Below are 25905 nucleotides of genomic sequence, written 5' to 3'. Positions count from 1 at the left end.
TTTACTAATGTGTTGTAAGAACTAACGAATATATAAGGATAATGTAGAGCACAAGAGTAGTTGATATTGGTCAGATGGAATATTTTTGTATGCCTATGGTGACCTCTACTCCCACGCAATTGAACGACGGTACTTATTAGAACGTACAAATGGTATGTATTGGACAGTGAGCAATATAGTTTAAACTATTCTCTCGATAGAACAACTCTACCCGGCCGCAAAAGATTCCTGACAATATCTTGCTTGTTTGCGGGTAAGCACACAACTGTTCGGGATGCTCGAGTATATTATAGATAGAACATTGACATCATAATTCATAGCACTAGGCAGCATGCAGTACAGCAAAAGAGGGAGCTCAACAGTGACATCAAGCAACACAATTGAGCACTAATAATGACGTCATAAACATTATCTTACATACTGTTACACCATGGTTACACATAAATTTGTAATTGGGGTTATAGGCTATTAGTGATCATTTTTATATACAAACGTCAATTTATGGAAAAAATAGGTCCAGTGGTAAATAAAATGCCAGCTCTCTGTAAGCAATTAGGTTCTTTTTCTTCGTCCATTTTGTTTACATAGTATTGTAATGTTTGTTTACAATGACTTCGTACGCGTACACGTTCCCGGTTTTGGATTTCTGCAGCCCAAACATTCAACTTTGCGTTTCGCAGCTTTGTCGCAATAAAAGAGAAATAGAAAAATAGTGATTATTTGTGTTACACTCACACCAAAAAATGAATTGAAAAAAATTAAATGACAAACATACTCGAAAAATCAGCACACGAGTAAAGGTAGTCATTTTTTGCTTTACTCCATCCACATAAGCGTGAGTCTGTCAAGCAATTGGATTTGCCAGCTGTTTGCAATAGTACTCCTAAATCACATTCCTAAATTCAGAGAATTACATATTCATGGAATCCAAAAGTGGCCATCACCCATGTAGTAAATTGAACAATGTGAAATATTAAAAATGTTTTCAATTTGGCATATCCACTCATCAAGCTTGTCCATGGGACACATTTTTCTATCCAATTCCATCTCATAAAAATTAATGCCATCCCTAATCCATTCCTATATAAGGCTATAAGGAATCCCACATCGGCACTCTTGAAACATTCACGAATTTACCGCTTGTATCCGCTAACTCAATTATTTTTGTACAAAGGCGAAAACTAGTTTTTATCTATCCCAATAAATTTTGCCGTTTTGCAAGATTGGGAAATATGTTAACATCTGGCTAGATATGAATTGACCAATAGTGTCGTGAAAAAATAAAAATATGGTTGACAGCATAATGTATACTTGAATGTTACACTTCGAACGCATAATAATGTCATTCTGTTTGATTCAGAACATGTATATATTCTACAGAACAATATAAAAATATTATGTATTTTGATTGATACGATTTTGTACATTGTTGAAACTTCCTTTTATATTTACCTTGTACACGTATTCCAAATAGATTCCCCAAAGCTGATTAACAGCGATTGTTATTTCACGAGATTTAACGTTTCTTGTTTGTCTTTTGAGTTGTTGAAGTAACGTTTCCGTTAATTTTTTCCAACATTTTATATCAATCTAAAGATTGTGAAAGGGACAAAACCTAATTAATGTTACTCATATTCTTAAAATATGGTATCCTGATTTTGGCGCTCAATACATTTTTTCGTCTTAAAGGGTGACTATTTATTAATATTTGCATAGGACGCTTGGGGGAATTTTAAAAAAGTTTTAAATAATCATTTATATATCACACTTTTTGGTTTTCTGATATCGGTTTATGGTTATTGGTTTACGTCAGACTCGAAGAAAATATTACATGAAAACTCGCTGTATTGCGTGATTATTTCTCAGTGCCAGATTTATTTTTCTCATCACCGTTGGATCAAACTCCGATAGTTTGAATAAAAACGCTGCTTTTTCATTCTGGTCAAGTTCTTGTAGTTTTTCGTTAAATGTTTTTGGAGCTGGAGTCGGCAAAGTATCTGGATCAATTCCTTCTCCTTGATTTTCTCCAAACAATTCAAGAAGATAATCGACAGGATAATTACAGGTGGAAATATGTCCCTGAAATGAAAACAATGACACGGTGTCCGTAGTTTTTACTTATGGTATTATATAAAGTATTCAAAATGATGTATTATTCAACAATAGCAAAAGGTGATTTACGTGAGTCCACACAAAAACTTTACCCGAAACTACAACTAAAGGCATCAGTAGAAATTTTATACTCAATTTCATTCTGACACTATATATAATAACTGCTTTATTTTGTCAGTGCATTATGTCTAGTTTGCGAGAATCAAACGCGTGCAAAGTAATTGGCAAAATGATCGAACAAATTTTATTTTGCTTTTCCTTACCAGAAACATATCGACTATCCCGGCATTATGAAAACAGATGTCTGCAACAAGTTTAAGATCAACACATTTATGAGGATCTGGAATATTTAATTCAGGAATCGCTGGGTTTTCGGTGTCGAATTCAAGAACATCCATCCACCCGGGTATATCGGACCTACTGGAAAGTTTAAGAGATACCATTAGTACAATATTGACAAGATGATAAATCTTTTTAATACCCGAATCATAGCTTTTCTTGATTTGTTTATCCTTGATAGAGTGGGAGCCTATACTATATTCTTCATTTTTTTTTCATTCGTGTTATGCCGGTTGTGTCTATTTAGCTTGCAGTCACTAAAATATATCATGCCTGTAGAAGTAACAAGTACCATGCATGTAACTGGAAAAATACATTTTTCCATATAGTAGGTCGGGGTAGTTCGGACACCCGGGGTATGATGGTCAGTCAAAATAAAATCCTCCTACTAGCGACACCTCGCGCTTTTTTGTCGCTCAAAACGCATCGCGTGAAAGAGCGACATCATGCGAACAACGACAGAACCAAGATTTTACATTTCAGGCTCGATAACTTACAAGGCGGTGCTTTTTGGGGAAGGGGTGTTTCTGTTGGGACAGAAAAACGTCAAATTATAGAGTCCCATGGTGGCGAAGAATAATTTTAGCCGGAAAAGTCTGCGAACTCGGTTCTATTTTGTTTATTTGTTGAAAGTAGTTGCATTAGATCGAATAAATTCTTTAGCAGACTGCCAGTACTCATTTTTGGGTTGGCAGGGTCATTTAAGAGGTAGGGTGGGTTTTGAGTGGGGGAGGGGGGAGGATTTTTTTCAATATAGTCTGTTGGGAATGTCAATGGGCCGTCGTCATCGAAACTTATAAATAATTATTTTTTGGTACTAAGTACCCTTTTACAACAAAGATCAAAAGCACACTCATCGCCATATTTATATTGGATCTCTTAGAAGTTAAGCCCGGCGTAAAATTTCATCTTACCCCGTCAAATTATTTTTTCCATATGCGTATAAAATACGCCCAAGTTTATGCCAAGAAAATACAAAATAAATACTTCTAGAGGTAGTCCGTGTAAAGAAGATATAAAAATTGCAGTTGAAAAAGCGCAAACTAAATTTTGAATTTCTAGTTTTCCTAAAACTGTTCAAACTCTTTTGAAAATTGCCCTGTTATGTCCTTTATGGGGTAAGACGGACATACTTTTTGATATGCAAGAAAAGTGATCTGTTTAAAAAAAATTTAAGAGACATAATCCTGGGCCATCTAGGCGTTGATCAAAATCTTATGACCGAAATCCTAGACACCATCAAGTTAATTTTGGTGTGTGTCCGTCTTTCCCACAAAGTGTCTAACTTACCCCGATATTTTTTTAGCTGAAAATCGGGCGTAAATTTCGATTCGTTGCTATGGCAACAATGTGCAAATGTGGCAAGATAGCTGGAGGGTGGGTGCATGAATCAATAGTAGAACGAATGCAGCTGCGACATTATTTGAAGAGTTATTCAAAATAACTTATTAGTGGGTCCGACTTCCCCCGACCTACTATATATATAACTACTAAATATTGTGCCTAAAGTTCTTACGATTGTGAGTGTGAGTGTACCTATAATGTAGGTCAGTGAGACGATTTTATGACATTTTCTTATCACCGGTGGTCTTTCGGTGATCTAATTTATATAAATAAATAAATTAGAAACCACCAAAGTTTTTCTTACCAAAATTCGATTCTCTCAGAGTTCGAAGTTGGAGCCAAAAATTTTCACGGCTTCCAATGCCTGATGGCAACAGCGGGCTAATAAGGCTTGTTTACAGTAAACTTTGGCACCATTTGTTAGAAAGTATTCATAATAATGATAGCCAAGTAGTTTAATACAAAAAATTGTTTACTTATTCTTGATGTTGTTGGCAGTTACGTATGATGGAAAAAAAAAATCGTCAGGAAGACTGAACGTCATAGACATATCCTCATCAAACAACGGTTTAAAATCAGCAATCGTGATATCAGGATCCCAGGATGGAGGATTAAAGCCATTTCCTCTGAAAGAAAATATGTAACGAAAATAAGTATTTTACATTGACATTACAGTAATTTTATTGACATGAATATGCGTGAAATATCAATACCACACCGGTGGCCTGCCGTGATAAATATCCAAATCAAATCTTGAAACTCGAAATGGTCTCATCGATTTATAAGTTGCTTATTATCGTTCGAGTTAAGCACGTATCGATGAGTGGCACCATCCATACCAAAGATGGATACTTTCATTCCTTCTGAGTATAGGGCTAGCTAGAAGACACCAACGAGAATACTACATGTAGTTTTACACTATAGTTAACGTCTATAAATTAGCTATGCTATATCATCAGATCAATATTTCAACTTATACTGATAGACGTTTATCACTGGTTTTCGACAAAAACTTTGACGACTCACTGACAAGGCGATACGTTATCGACTCGCTAATCACAAATACTCATAAATCCTAACCCGGGCTACCACGTATTACTTACTTGCATTTTGTTCTCATATAAGGGAGTACAGATTCTGACTTCGGAAGATTTACATCGTTTTGATATAAATAAGGAGAAGGAGCCAATTCTTTAGTGCATTTCACTTTGCATTTGGAGTTAATTTTATTTGCATCGGTGCATGACACAATATCCACAACTGTAGCATCGAGACGTTTACATCGAACGCCTAGAAATATTTTAGATTTCATCATAATCAGACTGATATTATGGAAGATATGCATAAAAAGAATATAACGAATAAAGACCTTACTTTTCTTCGTGGAATACTTCAGCGTGAATGCTGATATTTTTTCAGGAAAGACAATTCTGAAAAATGTGAATTCATATCCAGGTAAAATAATCCGAATTGTCCCATTTTTTAGATCTTGCAGATATTCATTATATGATTGTTTTTTTGTGTATTTTATATCATCTGTTTCCCCGTAAATAGCGACAAAGTTGTTCCAGGAGCTCGTCCTGTATTTCTTACCACCAATCTAAATTTGTCAGTAATCATGTTATATTCTCCTTCGTATTTCTGTGAAACCTATATAGGGAAGGATAAAAAGTTCAAACTCAGCTATGAAATGTGACCCGTTTGTCTGGATATTGAATACATAGAAACTCCTCTAAGTTAGGTTGCGTTTTTAAATGCATAGTGTTGTTATAAGTTCGATCTTTAAAAATAAGGATAACAAAACTCAAGTCGAAGCTCCCACAAATTTCTGTCAACGGTTTTATACCAAGATGCCTTATAGTACAGTATTTCTGTTATGCTATTCGATATCTCACTATGAAATTCGAAATTTAAAAACTATAAAAAATCTAAAACTTGCGTTTGATTGTACCCGCTATTTTTTCAATTATATACCTATATAGTATAAGTCAAAAATCAGTTTATTTCAAATTTAAAGTAGTTTAGAAATCAAATTTGATTCCGATAAATTCGGAATGCGATATAAATGTATTGCTCGCTGACCGATGCCAAAAGTTGTGGCCGTACGAAATTTTCAGGCTTGTCCATGGGAATAAGATTCCTACAGGAAACGTCCCAGGGGATGGGATGGGACAGCCCACATTTGTATTTCCCGTGGGACACGAAAACCATATGATTTCCGGGGAAATTATAGTAAAACATTTCGTTATTGACTTCATGTCCATGTATTTGAGCATAGCTCTCTCGTCAGTTAAAAAGAGCAAAATATATTCAGCATTGAAAATATACTTCGTGAAGAGGCTGATGGACACATGTATAATAGTTATGAACATAAAGTTAACAAGGCCGTAAATTTTGTTGTTTTGCATGTCTATTCGTACATGTAGTCCTATTTAGTAGTCGCTGAACCCAAATTTAACAATTATTATTGAATTTTATTCCAATGGGAATCCCATGGGATGGGATGGAACAGGCATAATTGATATGGGATGGGAATGGGACAGAAAAATATTTCCCATGGACAAGCCTGGAAATTTTGGTAAAGATTAAGTTGATTTTCGAGGCAAAAATATACTTTTTTAAATTTTTTGTTTTTTAAGTCAAAGTTATTTTCGTGAATTACTTTAGAACAGAACAATCAGTTTCTTTTTTGGTAACATCGGATGCTCTGATACTGAAATTCACCGCCAAAAATCTTAGTACATTTCATTACTTATCGATCTTAAGATCGGTAAGTATATTGATAGGTATTTGTCTGTATGTATGTCTGTCTGTGTGTCTTTTAGATGAACGCGATATCTCACGAACGCGTGGTTGAATCTGCTCCAAATTTTGCATGTGCATGCATCTTACCTCGGACCAGTAGCCTATAGATTTTGGGTTAATTATGTCGTATAATTAGCGAGTTATTAACTAATTACCGATCTAAGATCGATAAGTCTTCGGTCTCCGACCGATATTCTCGTTTTAATCTGTCAATATGAAAAATTCTATATATATATATATATATGCTGTGTTTACTCACGGACATCCAACTCTTTTGCCTTGGCGTTATATCAATCGTTAAATCTTTCGCGTGGGGTATTCTTCCATAGAGAAGACATGCACCGTTCATGTTTCGGTTCTCTGTAAAGAGTTTCAGATTTCTTCCGTTTGTTTTGAATTCAGGGTATGATATAACTCCTTTTTGACCGGCCAAATTATGCAAGCATGGCGATATTTTTCCAGGTGCTGTAAAAATTTGTATAGTGGTTACATAACAATTAGGCATATTTTTGCTACCCATGCGAAAGATGATGCACATAAAACACTCGAACATTTTGTGAAATAAAATATTCATACAGTTAACTTTATTCTGCAACAAAATGGTAGTTGATATTCCCAACAATATGCATTTCATTCAGTAGGGAATTTGAATTGAGTAGATTTGTGTTTATATGTTTTGTACGTAATATGTAAAAAATGTATTGATGGACGTAACTGAACGCTGCATGTAAGAATAATATTATTGGGGAACTCATCCTCATACTGCCACAATCAATTTGATATATATGTAAATAAAAACTAATTCATTTGTTATATATATATATAAATATAAGCCACATACCTTTCTGAGAATTAGAAGTATTTAGCAAGAGAAACAATATCCCTAATGCATATATTCCGTGCATTCTTTTCACAGTATAAATTTGCTATTGCAGTATGAATGTAAACCAGAAGAACAACATCGAATACAGCATCAGAATACGCATATATATATAGGCAGTGATAAATTTTAACATAATAATATGGCCCGAGGTCTTGATTTCTTCGAATCCCACATGTCTTGCGGATAGCGGTGTGGTTAAATACTGTTTTTATCTAATATACTTGCGTGGCAGTCATACGTGTGCCACTTACTTCTTAATAAAATACATTCATGAAATTAGGCTACAACACCCGGAAATGATGACTTTGATTACTAGTTTTTGTGTAGAATAGATTTTTGGTAATGTCGACGACCATAGATAGTATCTGAATAAATAAATAATTGAGTCAACATTGTAATAGAACGCGCAAATTTGAAACCTCAACATATTTTCGAGCGTCACAGAAGCAGCGCAAATACGACCATGTGACGTGCGCTGAAGAAAAAGGCTATAGCAGGGGTGCCCGGGTGCACAATCCTTTTGCTATTGGCGGCCACATTGCATTTATTTGTATTAAATACGGCCTCCAGGGGGTTGATGAGCGCGGTGGAGGCGCGCAAATTGTTTTGCTTTTATGACGTCATAACCGCGTATTTGATCCATGCAAAGTGCAGTCTGTCCAACTATAAAGTATGTAAGACTACTTGGAAGTATAATATTCGCATTTTAAACGATTTTTTCTTTTCGGTATCCCTATTCTTGAGCAGATATATTGCATAATGGTTGCACAATTTTGAAAAAAATCGAAAGTCGGGGAGGGGCGGTCGCCCCCATTTTCTTGTGCCCAAAAGTATATTAAATATCAAATATTTTATTAATCACTATCAGGCTTGTCATACAAATCAGAGTCAGAATAAAATAAAACTACTACAATTTCGGTATCGGCAATATCGGCAATTTTTTTGGTATCGGTATCGGCTGAATTAATACCGATATTTCCCGATATATTTACCTTTTTGATATAATCCAGATTGTTTCAAAAGATGAGTTAAAATATTATTTTTTAATTTATTTTTTGTCTTGAGAGATCGTGAACTATGAGCCATGCATGTCTCCACCCCCGCGGGTGGCAACAGGAATAGGATTCACCTGTTTTTAAATATTTACTAGCAGAACTAGCTCATCTAATTTGGCTATTTTAGCTGCCAAATTTTTATATTGACATTTTTAATTCATATTACATATTAATTATGAAGAAATATATCAACACGACACAGAAAAGAGAGCAACTACACGCACAATTTTGAATCATCGGTGAAATCGAGATTTTTTTATTACAGCACATGCACTTTTTGGCACGGTTACAAATTCTGACGGTTTTTCGTCAAGCGCGAGTGTCATTTAGTCCATCGACATCATTAAGCTAAATTCCGACGCAATTTTCTCAACACAGGTATTGAATATTGTGATTATATTAATTTTAATTTTGTTTAAGTACACAATTTCTTTACAGATTTATTGATGTGGGCGCCTAGTATTATACATATTATAGAGACTTCTAGTCGGCGCTGATTGATATCCTCTCATTTTGGCTGTAATTTATTGCCGCGACGATCACGATCAAACACAAAATAAAATATTTGCATATATTCTATATTTTTTTAAACACGAAAAACGATATTCGAAGGTCGCAATATTATTTTTAAATTGGAATTGGACATCCCGGCATATGAGTTTTGTAATTAGACACCGAGATTACTAGCGTCAGTGTACAATACATCCGAATCAATTAATGCATCTGGATACCAAACATCAATTTCCTATGTGATATATTCTTTTCGATCTGAAATAATGTGTACAATGAATAACGCTCAAAAACCATTGTTTCAGCCCGTCCGCCCTACACGGCACACTTTAATAAGGTAAAAGTTACATGGTATCGGTATCGGAATATCGGCCTTTTTGTAAAATCGGCGTATCGGTATCGGCGTTTTTAGCTGGCATCGGATCGGTATCGGCGTTTATAAGATTTTGTATGTGGACGGCCGCATTACTTATTCACGACGGCCGCAGGTTGTGCACCGTTGGGCTATAGTGTACTTTGTCAGCGCATAGTGAGGTTGTGTCTGAACCATGAAACGTCATTGCCACAATCATCAATGCAAAAAATAAAAACACTTGCTGAATTGCCCAAGAGCAATTAAATTACGTATAGACGTCAAAGAATTTTGTATTCATCTGAGTTCAACAAAGATCCTTGATAAAGCACCTATGTCATTGGGGTTTAGATAAGGTATATTAATATTATACATGTATTGATGCATATGACATATGAGTCTAAGTTATTCAAGAGTCTTGCTGCACACTAACACAAATATATTTCTGTAACGTTTCGTCTGAAAAAGGTCAGACTTCTTCAGACATACATAGTTCAACTATAACAAGGAAAGCAGTTACATGCATATTTAAACAATCAGTGTAAAATTATGGGAGTTATGCATGGTAAATAATCAATAAAATCGGCGAATTCTTGATTAAATAACAGCAGGTGACTGAAATGAAAGTTCATTGATGAGATCTCTCCCTTTGTTTTATGTTTAACAATTAAAATCCAAATTAAACAATTGTATTTAGTGTTTCTCAGTATTGGATAAAGCAGACCAGAAAAGTTGTGTCAAATATAATATTGTGATATTATATTTTGTCTGTTATTAGCATGTCGGGCCATGCATGATCCAATTTTAAGAAAAAAAGTTATTAGGTACAAGAATTGATTAATTAAAACAATGAATGAAAAATTTGTAATTGGTCTAAACTTCCTTAATATTCATCCCTTGTGGCTCATATGTCCCGAAGAGATGAATGAAATGAGATTTCTCGTTTTTTTGATAGATGTGGTCATAAAATAGTTTTTCAATGCCAATGACACTAAAATCTCTAAGCGAATGTCCCGGTTGACTAAATTGGGCACCAACAACAAGATCTTTGTTTTGGGATTTTATACTTCTAATATGTTCAGTTATTCGGTATTTTAAATGTCTTCCCGTTTCTCCGATGTATTGCATGTCACACTTTTTGCAGCTTATCAGGTAGATTACATTTTCCGAGTTGCATGAAATTTTTTGACGAAAACTTATTTTTGTTTGTTGCCATTTTTTTTTCGTTTCCCCGGAATGTTGGCTGCATGATTTTCTGCCGCATTTGAAAAAGCGTGGATTCTTTTTGACGGGAGTTTCTGGTTTCAATTTTGCTCTAACTAATTTGTCTTTTAGCGTGGGGCATTTAGCTAATCTTGGTGGTTTTGGAAAAATTTATTTTAGTCTCTCGTTGTTGTCCAAAATGTATTGGTAATCTGAAAAGATTTTTCGAATATTTGATTAGGTCGGATGATAGCTTGTGATGAAGGGAAGCAATGTTTTTTTTTGGTTTCAGTTTTTGAGGTTAAAAAAAGTTTTCTATTAAGTTCTTTTGCAGATTGTATTGCATCGTCAACTAAATTTTCTTTGTAGTTTCTCTACGTTAGGTATGTTTTCATTACTTTTGCATGTTTATCGAAATGCTCATTTGTTGAACAGGCTCTTCTTATTCTGATAAATAGACTTTTCGGAATATTTTTCGTGACATGTTTAGGGTGGCAGGATGATGGCGGAGGATACTGGTTCGAGTCGGTTTCTTTGCTGAAAATTTCCGTTTCCAATTTGTTGTTAATGATATGATCCTTAACATTCAAAACGCAATACAGTTTGGTGAGCATTCGAAGGTAAATTTGATCGTTGGATGTAAAGAATTTGCTGAGGTAACAAATTCTGATAGTTTCTCTTTGCCATGTGGTCATATAAGAAAACAATCATCAATAAAGCGGTGATAGTACTGTGGTTTTGAAGGGGTTTTGTGTAATAATTCGGATTTCAGGTTTGCCGTGAGAATGTTCGTTACAGAAATATATTTGTGTTAGTGTGCAGCAAGACTCTTAAATCACTTAGGATTGTCATTTTTACTCTTGCTTCAGCATCCTTGCAATATACGCATACGGATCCACCGACACAAAAGCATAGAAGAAGAATAAGTAGTTAGTCTGGCAGAAACTAAATAATCAGCGCAAGTTGACATATTTCGAGCTATACTGCTAGCTCAAGGACTGCAAAATGCCTAGTTTTTTTTTTTTAAACTTAACTATTGGTATATATAAATTTATTTTGGCATAACAGATTTTCAACCGCTAAAATTATGAAATCAGTAGTTCTAACAGTGACAGATCACTAATTACAGGATGTAAGACCATGCTTCATTCTCCAACCACGTGTAACAAGGGTTCTATCAATTTAATCAGGCTAAACCAGCGCGTTGGAATCCGACGGGAGTTATCACGACATCCATTAAGACAAGATCGTTCATGGTAGTAAGTTCTAAGTTGCTCTACTCTACGGAGTGTATTTCAAAATGGGAATTTACTGGCATAACTCACCCCATTCATCTTCTATACTACTTTTTAATAACACAAATCGGCTCGCTGAGAAGTAAGGTTGAAAGTTTAGGACAGTGTTGGCATTTAACATTAAAATTGGAAAGCCTGGAATGAAACATCTCAAGTTATGTCCGTCCTGTTAAGAACCATATACGATATTATTTCGTACATCAGAACTACCCTTTATGGTCGTTATGATTGTCGAATTTATCCTCCGTCAATGTAACAATTGAGTTTTCTTGTCGGACCCACTATGTTCTTCTCTTTGATCACTTTTCCTAAATATATACCAGAAATTTTTCTGGTTGTGAAAGTTAGATATAGGCAGGGTATGTTTTGGTTACTAATCCTTGGTAAAACCCATATTCTTCTCTTATTTTACTTTGTATACTTACTGAATTTTATGTACCGGAAATCATTCTGTCTATGAATTTAGGTATGTAGGGTCTGATTTGGTAACCCATTGGTAAACTGTGCGCATATTTGTCAACTCAAAAATAGACCTCTCTTTCCAGTTGCGCTTAGGTAGACCAGTGGTGCGTGCCACCAACGTGCGCCGAGGAATGATTATTAGTGTTGCGCGAAGAGATTTCATTTTTGAATTTATTTCAAGTGATTCCAATAGACACTTAGCCCAACGACTTACAGACTCGCATTTTAATTTAAAACTTGGAAAGAAGAAGAAATAAGTAAACTAAGTGTGTGTGCGCGCGCAGCACAATAAACACCGAACGCAGGGGCGACTACTTTCCATAATATTTTTGGGGGCGAATTTAGGTAGCCCACCAAAAAAAACCGCGCTGTGTATCGTTACGTAACAAAAATAACCTTTCGATGTCATTCTCTTAATTAAGTATTAGCATGTCATTTAATACTCATTTATTCAGTATATAGGCCGCTTTGCTTGGGCACGGAACTCGAGCGTCACTAAACCGATCCCTTGAATTCCGCGAATATATACCCACGGCTCTTGCTAACAAACATAAACGACCAATTTGAGGAGTCGCATTAGGAACTCTCGGGTATTGATTTAATTCTTAGTTTTGCACAAAGCGCACCAACACCGTTTCGTAAAATTGGAAATGTCAAACAAGGTAACAAATTATTGTGCGAAGTTTTTCCCAAATTTTACCAAGGAAACATTACTTGACTAATAGAATTGCCATTATTGCCATTTTATCGAATCATTATTTAAACTCAAAATAACATTCAAGATGCACGCAATAACTTTGCCCGGGATGTCATCGCTAAATACGAAAATAAAACAAGCACAATAGAAGTAAAATCATAAGAATGTCAACTAAGGTCTTCATAGATATCCGCATTCTGCCATCAGAAATGGTAATATTGAAAGCTCAAAATTGGGACGGTTAATTTACAAACGGTGGGGAGAAAGATCAAAGATGGCGCAAAAGATAAAAATTGGAATAGAATCCTGAATTCACTCTTTAATAGCTGTCGCTAACATATGTCGCCGAAATGAACGCATAATTCTCGCAGGAATATAAAGCCAAACTTCGACGTTCGCCGTTGTGTAAGAATTGATATATACTTGTAAAAAATGAGGACGGACGAAAACACCTCACCAACATCAGAATGTCTAGCGTTCTGGATGACTGTTGTATATATACTAAAATATATATACTACCCGATATTCGACAATTCGTTAAAAATATTCGAATTATTCGATTCGATAAAATATTCTATGTCGCCCATCATTACGACCTGTAATCACGCCAGTAATCTGGCGAAATGCATGGTATAGTCCAACCAAACACTATGCAATGACACTTAATGAAACCTTCATTAAATTTAGTAAATTGCACTACTTCACGAAAGTGTGGTAGAATTGACAATTATTTCACATCTCGAACACAAAAAACGTTAATTACCTTTTTCGAATAGTTTCTGCGGTATGAAAAGTCGAATAAGCGTTTCGATATAGTAAATCAGGGTGGTCCAAGGTTATGAGGTTGGAAGGCCGCAAAATCTTTTGAGGAGGTCTCGCGGGCCGCAGTCGGAGAAAACCCAAAAGTGATCAAAACATCGCGAGTTTACTCACTTTAAATATATTTAGGAATGAGAGTTTATCGTTCTAATCAGTTTTTCAAGGAAACTATACAAAGCCTTTAGTTACTTTGAAATTGCTTCTCGATAAATATCGTGGTATCTTTTCTCGTGTTTGGTTTTGTAATGTCGCTTAAAATTATATTATTTCGTGAAGGATATTACTTGAAAACACACCATCAGACACTATGTGGTTTAACGTTGTTGTGGGTAAGGAAATACGTTTCATCTCAGTTTACTTCGGTCACCTTTTTTCTACACTCGTTGATATGATGAATTGTTATATTTACCTCGTTCAAGTATTTAAAATAGCTTCCCCAAAGCTGCTTAACAGCGGTTGTCATTTTACTAAATTTGACATTTCTTTTTTGTCTTTTGAGTTGTTGAAGTAACTTCTCAGTCAATTTTTTCAAACATTTTATTCCAATCTGAGGATTGCATGGCATAGGAACAAAACCTAAGATGATCTATTAACCTTGGGCTGAAGTGACTAAAGAAATATCCAATATTAACACCGGAAGCCAACCAACAGTATGTGTGGCGTAACTCCAAATGCTCACTACTGTTACATCACCATATTATGAAGTTGGACCTTTGTCATTGTGAATAAATCTTAATATTTGCATGAGACGCTGGATGGGATTTTTAATTGCGTCATTGCGCCACTGATTGGTTCTTAAACTTTTTCGAGCGCGACCCATATTAGAGATTTATGTATACTCGCGTCGCGACCCAATCCCAAGCAACGTGAAAATGTATTATTATTGTTAGTACTCTTTGAGTTAAATGCAGACAGTGATTTATTAGAAACAGTTCATTGACTCGGTGCGATTGATGAGAATGCCAATATATCTACAATACACGGCTCTATTTTAATCAGCTTAATGCGCATGTCGTCACCACGATTGAGGCGATTGCGAGCCTTAATTTTAAAACCGTCAGTGCCGAAAATCTGTGCTCGTACAGATACGTGGTCGCAAATGGTAGCAGAAAAGCCATTGCTTAGTTTCCAATTAGTGACTTTTCCTTTTTCCATAACTCTCCAAGTAAGGCTATGATCAAAAGCTGTCGATGGAACTCGTCGTGATGCAGGTCGATAAACTCTTTCTGAAGTCCTGCAACATCCTCTGATAAGTAGTCAACCTTTACCATAAACAGATTTCTGACCCACTACTGAGATGACAGATTTCTGTCCGTAATAAAGCAGCCAAACTCCGCCGTGATAAGGTTTTCAAATTGCTACATTAGAATGGTTTTGATGACACCAAATCTGCTAATCGCAATCTGATTTCATTCTTCCAGATACTCGTTCACGGATGGAAGCGCTGCTGTTTGTCCACTCTCCATTTTTTTCTCCCAGAGTTGCATCTTTTCTTTGAAAGCAGACACTTTACCTGAGAAAGTGGTGATATTTTGAATTCTGCCTTGCATCGATGTGTTAAGTATGTTCAATATGGCAAAGCTGTCGTTCAAGTAACATACTTTAAGCATCCACTCCTTATCTTGGAAACGAATGTCGTGCCGATGTTTTTTTTAATTGAGAAAGACCTGCACAGACGGGCCCGACTCGTCCTACTTATATTCGTTGCGAAACTCCTAACTACCTTAACATGGTTAACGTGTACGAAGATGGATTCAAAACGATATTTTAAAACAAACTTGACCAGACATAAAACAAGAGAGCTACGCACAAATATATGGACACGTTAGACCAGAGCGAATCAGTCTTTACCGGTACCGTCAAAAAATTTCAAACAACTGCTTCCTACCCAAACTCAACTCTCGACAAAACATGAATTTCATTACCGGTATAATTAGAAAGCCATTTTTGGAGACCCTCATGCTTTCAGAAACCAATACTTTTGTTGTCCGTGCTTCTTTCGCAGTAATTGGGGCCTCGAGCTGAAGCCACATTCTATAAGAGTATAAGTATATTTTGATTTTCCCGCAAAAAAAAATCATACACAAAACACAAACAATGAACACACGGAAGAGCGGGAAAATCGGGGTAACTGGCAAAACCTTTCCAAAGGGTTGAAGCCAGTTCACTCACATTCAACACACAAACATATATTTAAGATAAAAAAAGACAAAGACACGAAAGGGTATCGTTAGGATAGGATATACATATTTATCCCGGGGGAGAGGAAAGTTTAGAAAGATTAGTTAGCCAGTTATTTGTCTTCGGAAGCATGGACTTGATGTTCGGGCGTCAAACTTGTTTGAAAGCAAACCTCGGTGGGTCTATGTCTTGAATCAGCTAATGTTGACAGGCGAGCTTCTTTTTTGCCTTGTCTATTCGGATTCACGTCAAAGACGCGAAAAAATATCAGAAATACAGAAATACAATTGTGTTAGCGTGCAGCAGAGCTCTTGAATTGCATATTATGGTATTTTCTTCCTGCTACAGCATCTTTGCATTACATGCATACGGATCCACTAGCGCAAAGGCATAGAGAAAAGATTGGGAGTTAGTCTCGCGCAACCTCTACTGATCGTTATATTAGCCTTTTTCGCGTGACTTCTGTATCCGAATGGATCCTGCCAAACTCCGGACTCGACAACTACCACAAGAAAAGAATTTAGAAGCAATACTAAAAAGAATTCAACGCCTTTAAAAGAATAACATTATAAGGACCCTGGCTATCAAGATCTGAGCCTAGAACACATTGATAAATGTTCTAGTGAAACTTTTTGTGAAATCAAGCACGCCGCGGAACAATTATTCCATGCTGAGAACCGATTGCAATTTTTTATTTCGCAATCTGTTTCTGAATATCAATAATTGTTTTTTCATTGTTTGCTCACAACTTATTTCAAAAAATTTATTTATCGCCATATTTAAACTGCATGATTGCTCTTTTCTTGTCATTGTTGTAAACTGCTTGTCTGAGGAAGCCTGATTTTGGTCAGACGAAACGTTACAGAAATATATTTGTGTTAGTGTGCAGCAGGACTCTTGAATTGCATATTATATTTCATTGTATTTAAATACCCAAGTTAAGAAGGTAAAATGAGATATTCGACTAGATCAGGGGTCTCAAACTCGCGGCCCGCAGGATGATAATTTGTGGCCCCCGCCTTGGTATTGAAGTTTAATGTTAGTGCGGCCCGCAAGTCACTTAGCATTAGGGTGACCATATTTCCAAACACTAAAAAGAGGACACATTGTTTGGTAGAACCGTAAATATAGAAACGCATTTCATATGTGTATGAGATATACATTATAATATATGTACTAAATTCCCTAGAATTAAATATAAAAGTGACAATAGACGAAATGACGACAATGAAATAACGCATTTTTGTTGTATTAAAAAAATACGCAGGACAATCGATTGATTTTCTCTTAGACCATGAGTATTTGGCAGTTCCTTTAATCGTCTCCAACATTGCTGGGTTATTTTTTTTAATATCGTAAAACTGGGTATATTGGCGTAATTTTCTGTCTAAATCCAAATTTTCATAAATTGCGATATACGAGGTGAAATGGCGTAAAACCTAATTGTGAAACAAAACGATTTTACGTAGTAAACGAGTAAGCATAAGAAGTGTACATTTAATTAAAGGAAAACCCGTCTGCATGCTATCACCAGAGTCATTCTCTGCTATCACATCGCAATGCATTGCTTGTCATGTGTATAATGATAATTACAAGTCTCCACTGACTTTGGAATTTTCTTAACATATCAAAAACTTTCGATAATATAGGAGAATTTTAAATATTTAAGAGCGTCCTCGGAGGACACAATTTTTTTAACGAAAAAGGAGGACAAATCCTCCAAAAGGAGGACGTATGGTCAACCTACTTAGCATGATTTATGCTTTCAATATAACAGCGCTTCCCAAACTGTGTTCCGCTGAACACTAATGTTCCGCGAGCATCTTCCAAGTGTTGCTCGGAAAAGGAATCAAAAAGACATCTAAATTGGTCGCCATGGCGATCTGAGAATCATGAAGTTGTTGCCTAACTGACCGTTTAAAATCGCGTCAACTTCGGCCTAAAGTGGTCCAACTAAGTTAGGGTAATGGCATTTTCGTTAACCGTCGGTTTAGCTTTTTGACTGTTAATTTCATTATCAAATTTACAGTACTTTTTTTGGTTTTGTTAAAGACAAACAAGTAAGTCTAAAGCAGTGTTTCCCAACCCGAGTCCGCGGTCTCAAATGAGTCCGCGGAGTGTTTGAATGAGTCCGCAACGTGCCAGAAATTCTGCGGGCCGCAAACGTTTTTGCGAAACTGAACAATCAGCCAAGTTACCAGTTACGTTAAAATTTACATAAAACGTCACAACCGTGACAACAAAAAAACTATCAATTTTTTATTTCTTATAAAGTGTTGCCCTGTTCGTCTTCAGATCAGTGTTTGCATAATTGAATCGATTTATTTAAAGTTATTACCTGATTCTGTATCGCGTATTTTTATTTTATTGTGTTATTTGACTGTGTTTGGTGGACGGGCGCGTATTTTTACGTTTTCAACTTTGTCTTTAGGTTCAGATCCTCTGTGTTTTGTTTGTTCGTTTGTTTTGTTTTATACCAGAGCGACCAAAATAAAATTGATTGAAAACATAAAAAGCAAGTTATTTCGCATATCATTATCGAATCAATAATTACTGGTTATTGAGTGGGGCTGGTAATATATTCGAATATTCAACTATTAGAATAAGAATTAACTATGCGAAAATTTGGTAACAGGTGACGCAAACAGGTCACTTGCGCGTCGCTTAATCAAACGATCGGATTTCACAGCTCACTGGCAAGTTTCCGACGAAAACACGAGTCTGTACATGCTTCTACCTAGTGGTGTTTCTCGCGGGTTCGAACAACAAGGAATAATTTTTTTTCCTGAGAAGTGTCAATGGTGGCAACCCAAATTTTCTAATTTAAAAAGCGGCAATAATAAAAATGAAACCGACCGATTGAAATCGCTTTTTTAGACATTGCAAATCGCAAAATTTTTGGTGCCACGTAGTATAGGAGCATTTTTCCTTACGTTTCTTTGCTTTATTGCCTTCCTATTAGTACGTACAGTGGTACTGGAGTTTCATAAGCGTTGTACGAACAGATCAGATTTGTCGAATTCACAAAAATACGAACCAAAACAAAATATAATCGGGCACTTCACCACGCATTTTTGTGTCCACGGATTGCCATGATATTTTCTGAGTATTATTGATTTTATTTCGTCAACACAACCGCAGAATAATATGATCCCAATTAAATTAGAAATAAAGCAATGCGATGATTATGTATTTTTGATTTACTAATAGAATTTAAATAATAATTTTTATAAGTACTGAATCAAGTGATACTTTAAATTCTCGTCATTGTCATTTTAAATTCTCGTCATTGTCACGGATTGAATATTGTGCGACAGAAAAGGCCATTATACACTAAAAAATTCGGCTCTTTTAACAAACGCGTAATAGCGGCAAATTTCCGATTTCGAAATTCGTTACGGTTGTAATAAACGCACCTTGAGTCCGCAAAGGTTTTCACCGGTGAGAAAATAGTCCGCGACCAAAAATGGTTGGGAAACGCTGGTCTAAAGAATAAAGGCAAAAGGTCAACCGTTCTTCCTCCATCTCTACCTGGTTTTACTTCGAAACGCTGGAAGTTTGTCGCGCATTTTCAACTCGCCACGGCGAAACCATTGGGAACCCCTACATTGCATCGTTTTTCTTTATCAATTTAACCCTTTAATTTTTGGTGTTCCGCGAGGTGATATAAAAAGTGTTCCGTGGCCGAAAAAGGAAACTCTGTAATATAAGATATAGTCACGTAGGGCAAAACAAAATATTTTATCATCTATCCCCTGAAATGAATATGCGGTGCGGTAACCTACCAGTACCATACCTGTAGGCCTGATATTCGATCGCGGGACCGCCTGGAATAATTTTAAAACAGTATTCAATGATTTTTGACGTCACAATCACTAACGCTTAGTTTTATCTCGATACGTTCATCACTGTCCATTGGCTAAATGCTTGATTGGAACATCAGCGCAACAGTTATCAAAAGATGGAATTTTATAATTTCGCACATTCCTAAACATGTGGTTGGAAGTGAAGTTTCAGTAAACAGAAAGGTTGGTGATGAGCACAGACAATTTCAAAAAACTGGGAAACGCAATACATTTCTTTCTTGAGCATAGGAGCATCCCGACATGTTTTATCTGCACAGTTAAAGTTGCAGTGCACAAGGAATAAAATTTAAACAAGTTGCTAAGCCTTTATTGTGAAAAACCTGATGCGGCCCGGACTCATCAAGACTCTGCATCAGCGGCCCCCAAGTAAATTGAGTTTGAGACCCCTGGACTAGATAAAACTGAAAGATTAGATCTCTTGATCGCCATTGGATTTCCGACCTTGGCGCGACCCATTTTTATACCTTTCGCGACCCATGTCTGGTACTTTAAGAATCACTGCCATGAGGGTAACAGATATTAATCGGAATGTCCAAGAAGCAACTAGAAGGCAATGTATAGTTTCCCTGCGCATCGATTTCCTTGTTTATTTCCGTAACAATTACAAATCAGCAATAAGTTAACAATGACGTAACAATTACAATTTATTCAGCCGCCCAATCAGATTTCAAGCGTGGTTGACAATTTTGATGGCGTCATTGAATTCGACAAACGAATTCTATAGAGCTCACAGACATTATAAAAAAAGTGATAGCCTTCTATCGAAAATACAATCTTCAACCACTGAAAATTTCAGAGCAATTTGGTACAGTAATTAAAAAGAAAAGCGATTAAAAATAACAAAAACGATCCACAGGCCCACTTCGAGTCTAATACTATCCACAACAACAACAACATAATAACAAAGCGAACCATAGGTCCACTTCATGTGCAATAAGATAATGCTTATTCGCCGGACGGCCGGAGCTATTAGGGTACTCTCGTAGTATGTGTACCAGGTTAGGCCATAATTTTATTCCTATTTTTCTTATTTTCGTTCTATTACGAATTCGAGGAATGTTTGTGTTAGCCAAGTGAATATACCCCCTGCCAGTGATGAACATTTTATTGCATTTGCATTCCTGTTGTTGAAATAAAATTATGTCATAGAAAGTCTAGTTTCTCTTGTAAAATTAGTTATTAACTTACGTTTTGTTACGTAATAATTCGTTTTACATTACGACAGACAAATAGTACAGCAGTAACGTGTAGTGGATTGTTCGCCGACCTTCGACCCCGTGAAAATTTATCCTGTGACATTCTAATAATACCATTTGTATTGAATTGGTATGAATATTCTTGTAATTTTAAACAGACATATTTCAGATAATGAATTCAAATTTCATTGTAGTTCTTTGGCTCTATCTTGGGACAGACAAAAATTTCTGACAGCATCCGTGTCGTGTTGTAAATATATATTGCATACACAAATTAGAAGCGTTCCGGTTGTTACGATTTTCGCAGCACATCACTGCCCATAGGCGTCCGTCTCTCTATACAACTTGATGTAAAGTATAGGCGAACAAAATTAGTTGCCTCCATATTGGTACAAATACTTCTGGAGCGCCGAAATTAGAACGAGGACGTTCTTGAAATTAGGAGAAATTTATCCTAATTTAGAATCTTTGTTTGACCCTAGGGTTGGTCTTTCACTGCCTTGTTCTTGTCATCCTAGGTTTCACTCTTTTTACAATTGAAAACAATGGCCATCACTGCAGTCCGTGATAATAATTCGACAGATGGCGAGTAACTTACCTTCTGGTTAATAGAACACACTCAATCTTTTTAAGATTTCCAAAACAGTACAAAAAATAATTTTTTTCTCGAACATTCGAAACAAAAAGAGCTTTACTAATGTGTTGTAAGAACTAACGAATATATAAGGATAATGTAGAGCACAAGAGTAGTTGATATTGGTCAGATGGAATATTTTTGTATGCCTATGGTGACCTCTACTCTCACGCAATTGAACGACGGTACTTATTAGAACGTACAAATGGTATGTATTGGACAGTGAGCAATATAGTTTAAACTATTCTCTCGATAGAACAACTCTACCCGGCCGCAAAAGATTCCTGACAATATCTTGCTTGTTTGCGGGTAAGCACACAACTGTTCGGGATGCTCGAGTATATTATAGATAGAACATTGACATCATAATTCATAGCACTAGGCAGCATGCAGTACAGCAAAAGAGGGAGCTCAACAGTGACATCAAGCAACACAAATGAGCATTAATAATGACGTCATAAACATTATCTTACATACTGTTACACCATGGTTACACATAAATTTGTATTTGGGGTTATAGGCTATTAGTGATCATTTTTATATACAAACGTCAATTTATGGAAAAAATAGGTCCAGTGGTAAATAAAATGCCAGCTCTCTGTAAGCAATTAGGTTCTTTTTCTTCGTCCATTTTGTTTACATAGTATTGTAATGTTTGTTTACAATGACTTCGTACGCGTACACGTTCCCGGTTTTGGATTTCTGCAGCCCAAACATTCAAATTTGCGTTTCGCAGCTTTGTCGCATTAAAAGAGAAATAGAAAAATAGTGATTATTTGTGTTACACTCACACCAAAAAATGAATTGAAAAAAATTAAATGACAAACATACTCAAAAAATCAGCACACGAGTAAAGGTAGTCATTTTTTGCTTTACTCCATCCACATAAGCGTGAGTCTGTCAAGCAATTGGATTTGCCAGCTGTTTGCAATAGTACTCCTAAATCACATTCCTAAATTCAGAGAATTACATATTCATGGAATCCAAAAGTGGCCATCACCCATGTAGTAAATTGAACAATGTGAAATATTAAAAATGTTTTCAGTTTGGCATGTCCACTCATCAAGCTTGTCCATGAGACACATTTTTCTATCCAATTCCATCTCATAAAAATTAATGCCATCTCCAATCCATTCCTGTATAAGGCTATAAGGAATCCCTCATCGGCGATCTTGAAACATTCACGAATTAACCGCTTGTATTTGCTAACTTAAATATTTTTGTATAAAGGCGATCTAAAACTCTAAAACTAGTTTCTATCTATCCCGAATTTTGCCGTTTTGGGAGATTGGGAAATATGTTAACATCTGGTTACGATATGAATTGACTAATAGTATCGCGAAAAAAAATAAAAATTTGGTTGACACTTGACGGCATAATGTATACTTGAATGTTACACTTCGAACGTCTAATAATGTCATTCTGTTTAATTCAGAACATGTATTCTACAGTACAATATAAAAATATTATGTATTTCTATTGATACGATCTTGTACATTATTGAAACTTCCTTTTATATTTACCTCGTACAAGTATTGCAAATAGCTTCCCCAAAGCTGATTAACAGCGTTTGTTATTTCACGAGATTTAACGTTTCTTGTTTGTCTTTTGAGTTGTTGAAGTAACGTTTCCGTTAAATTTTTCCAACATTTTATATCAATCTAAAGATTGTGAAAGAGACAAAACCTAATTAATGTTACTCACTTTCTCAAAATATGGTATCCTGATCTTGGCGCTCAGGAAATTCGTCTTAAATTGTGGATTATTTATTAACCTTGGGTTGAAGTGACTAAAGAAATATCTAGTACTTACACCAGCAGTCAACTAACAGTCGATGTGCGCTACTCCAACTACTCACCACTGCTACATCCTCATATGAATTTGGAACTCTGTTATTGTAATGTAGATAGACCTTAATATTCGCATAGGACGCTTGTAAATTTTTTAAAGGAGTTTTAAATAATCATTTATCAAACTTTTTGGTTTTCTGATATTGGTTTATGGACGTCAGTACTCGAAGAAAATATTGCATGAAAACTCGCTGTATTGCGTGATTAATTCTCAGTGCCAGATTTATTTTTCTCACCCACGTTGGATCAAACTCTGATAGTTTGAATAAAAACGCTGCTTTTTCATTCTGGTCAAGTTCTTGTAGTTTTTCGTTAAATGTTTTTGGAGCTGGAGTCGGCAAAGTATCTGGATCAATTCCTTCTCCTTGATTTTCTCCAAACAATTCAAGAAGATAATCGACAGGATAATTACAGGTGGAAATATGTCCCTGAAATGAAAACAATGACACGGTGTCCGTAGTTTTTACTTATGGTATTATATAAAGTATTCAAAATGATGTATTATTCAACAATAGCAAAAGGTGACTATTTACGTGAGTCCACACAAAAACTTCACCCGAAACTACAACTAAAGGCATCAGTAGAAATTTTATATTCAATTTCATTCTGACACTATATATAATAACTGCTTTATTTTGTCAGTGCATTATGTCTAGTTTGCGAGAATCAAACGCGTGCAAAGTAATTGGCAAAATGATCGAACAAATTTTATTTTGCTTTTCCTTACCAGAAACATATCGACTATCCCGGCATTATGAAAACAGATGTCTGCAACAAGTTTAAGATCAACACATTTATGAGGATCTGGAATATTTAATTCAGGAATCGCTGGGTTTTCGGTGTCGAATTCAAGAACATCCATCCACCCGGGTATATCGGACCTACTGGAAAGTTTAAGAGATACCATTAGTACAATATTGACAAGATGATAAATCTTTTTAATACCCGAATCATAGCTTTTCTTGATTTGTTTATCCTTGATAGAGTGGGAGCCTATACTATATTCTTCATTTTTTTTTTTCATTCGTGTTATGCCGGTTGTGTCTATTTAGCTTGCAGTCACTAAAATATATCATGCCTGTAGAAGTAACAAGTACCATGCATGTAACTGGAAAAATACATTTTTCCATATATATAACTACTAAATATTGTGCCTAAAGTTCTTACGATTGTGAGTGTGAATGTACCTATAATGTAGGTCAGTGAGACGATTTTATGACATTTTCTTATCACCGGTGGTCTTTCGGTGATCTAATTTATATAAATAAATAAATTAGAAACCACCAAAGTTTTTCTTACCAAAATTCGATTCTCTCAGAGTTCGAAGTTGGAGCCAAAAATTTTCACGGCTTCCAATGCCTGATGGCAACAGCGGGCTAATAAGGCTTGTTTACAGTAAACTTTGTCACCATTTGTTAGAAAGTATTCATAATAATGATAGCCAAGTAGTTTAATACAAAAAATTGTTTACTTATTCTTGAGGTTGTTGGCAGTTACGTCTGATGGAAAAAAAAAATCGTCAGGAAGACTGAACGTCATAGATATATCCTCATCAAACAACGGTTTAAAATCAGCAATCGTGATATCAGGATCCCAGGATGGAGGATTAAAGCCATTTCCTCTGAAAGAAAATATGTAACGAAAATAAGTATTTTACATTGACATTTCAGTAATTTTATTGACATGAATATGCGTGAAATATCAATACCACACCGGTGGCCTGCCGTGATAAATATCCAAATCAAATCTTGAAACTCGAAATGGCCTCATCGATTTATATGTTGCTTATTATCGTTCGAGTTAAGCACGTATCGATGAGTCATCCATACCAAAGATGGATACTTTCATTCCTTCTGAGTATAGGGCTAGCTAGAAGACACCAACGAGAATACTACATGTAGTTTTACACTATAGTTAACGTCTATAAATTAGCTATGCTATATCATCAGATCAATATTTCAACTTATACTGATAGACGTTTATCACTGGTTTTCGACAAAAACTTTGACGACTCACTGACGAGGCGATACGTTATCGACTCGCTAATCACAAATACTCATAAATCCTAACCCGGGCTACCACGTATTACTTACTTGCATTTTGTTCTCATATAAGGGAGTACAGATTCTGACTTCGGAAGATTTACATCGTTTTGATATAAATAAGGAGAAGGAGCCAATTCTTTAGTGCATTTCACTTTGCATTTGGAGTTAATTTTATTTGCATCGGTGCATGACACAATATCCACAACTGTAGCATCGAGACGTTTACATCGAACGCCTAGAAATATTTTAGATTTCAT

At 35.7% G+C, this 25905-nt stretch overlaps 1 protein-coding gene across 1 annotated transcript; it reads right to left on the bottom strand.

Annotated features, from left to right (window-relative positions):
- Positions 1-1395: 1395 nt before the first annotated feature.
- On the bottom strand, positions 1396-25905 carry LOC120347919 (uncharacterized). Its single transcript, XM_078118036.1, has 13 exons — positions 25697-25905; positions 25075-25224; positions 24331-24484; positions 23840-24031; positions 23277-23414; positions 22585-22705; positions 6860-7065; positions 5170-5395; positions 4899-5085; positions 4272-4421; positions 2376-2529; positions 1891-2079; positions 1396-1590 (listed from the first exon to the last, which is right to left on the bottom strand). The coding sequence occupies exons 1-13, from the start codon at positions 25903-25905 to the stop codon at positions 1396-1398; spliced, it is 2271 nt and encodes a 756-aa protein (XP_077974162.1).

Source organism: Styela clava, chromosome 11 (assembly GCF_964204865.1).
Source record: "Styela clava chromosome 11, kaStyClav1.hap1.2, whole genome shotgun sequence".
Classification (NCBI taxonomy): domain Eukaryota; kingdom Metazoa; phylum Chordata; class Ascidiacea; order Stolidobranchia; family Styelidae; genus Styela; species Styela clava.
Note: the sequence above shows the minus strand (reverse complement) of the source record. Positions and strands in the feature narration are given on the sequence as shown.

Coding starts and splice junctions, on each gene's coding strand:
- LOC120347919 (XM_078118036.1), bottom strand. CDS start 25,905: ATGAAATCTAAAATATTTCTAGGCGTTCGATGTAAACGTCTCGATGCT. Junction 22,706..23,276: donor ATTTGCAATACTTGTACGAG/GTAAATATAAAA, acceptor CTCTGAATTTAG/GAATGTGATTTAGGAGTACT. Junction 5,396..6,859: donor GGCAAAAGAGTTGGATGTCC/GTGAGTAAACAC, acceptor TGACAAATTTAG/ATTGGTGGTAAGAAATACAG.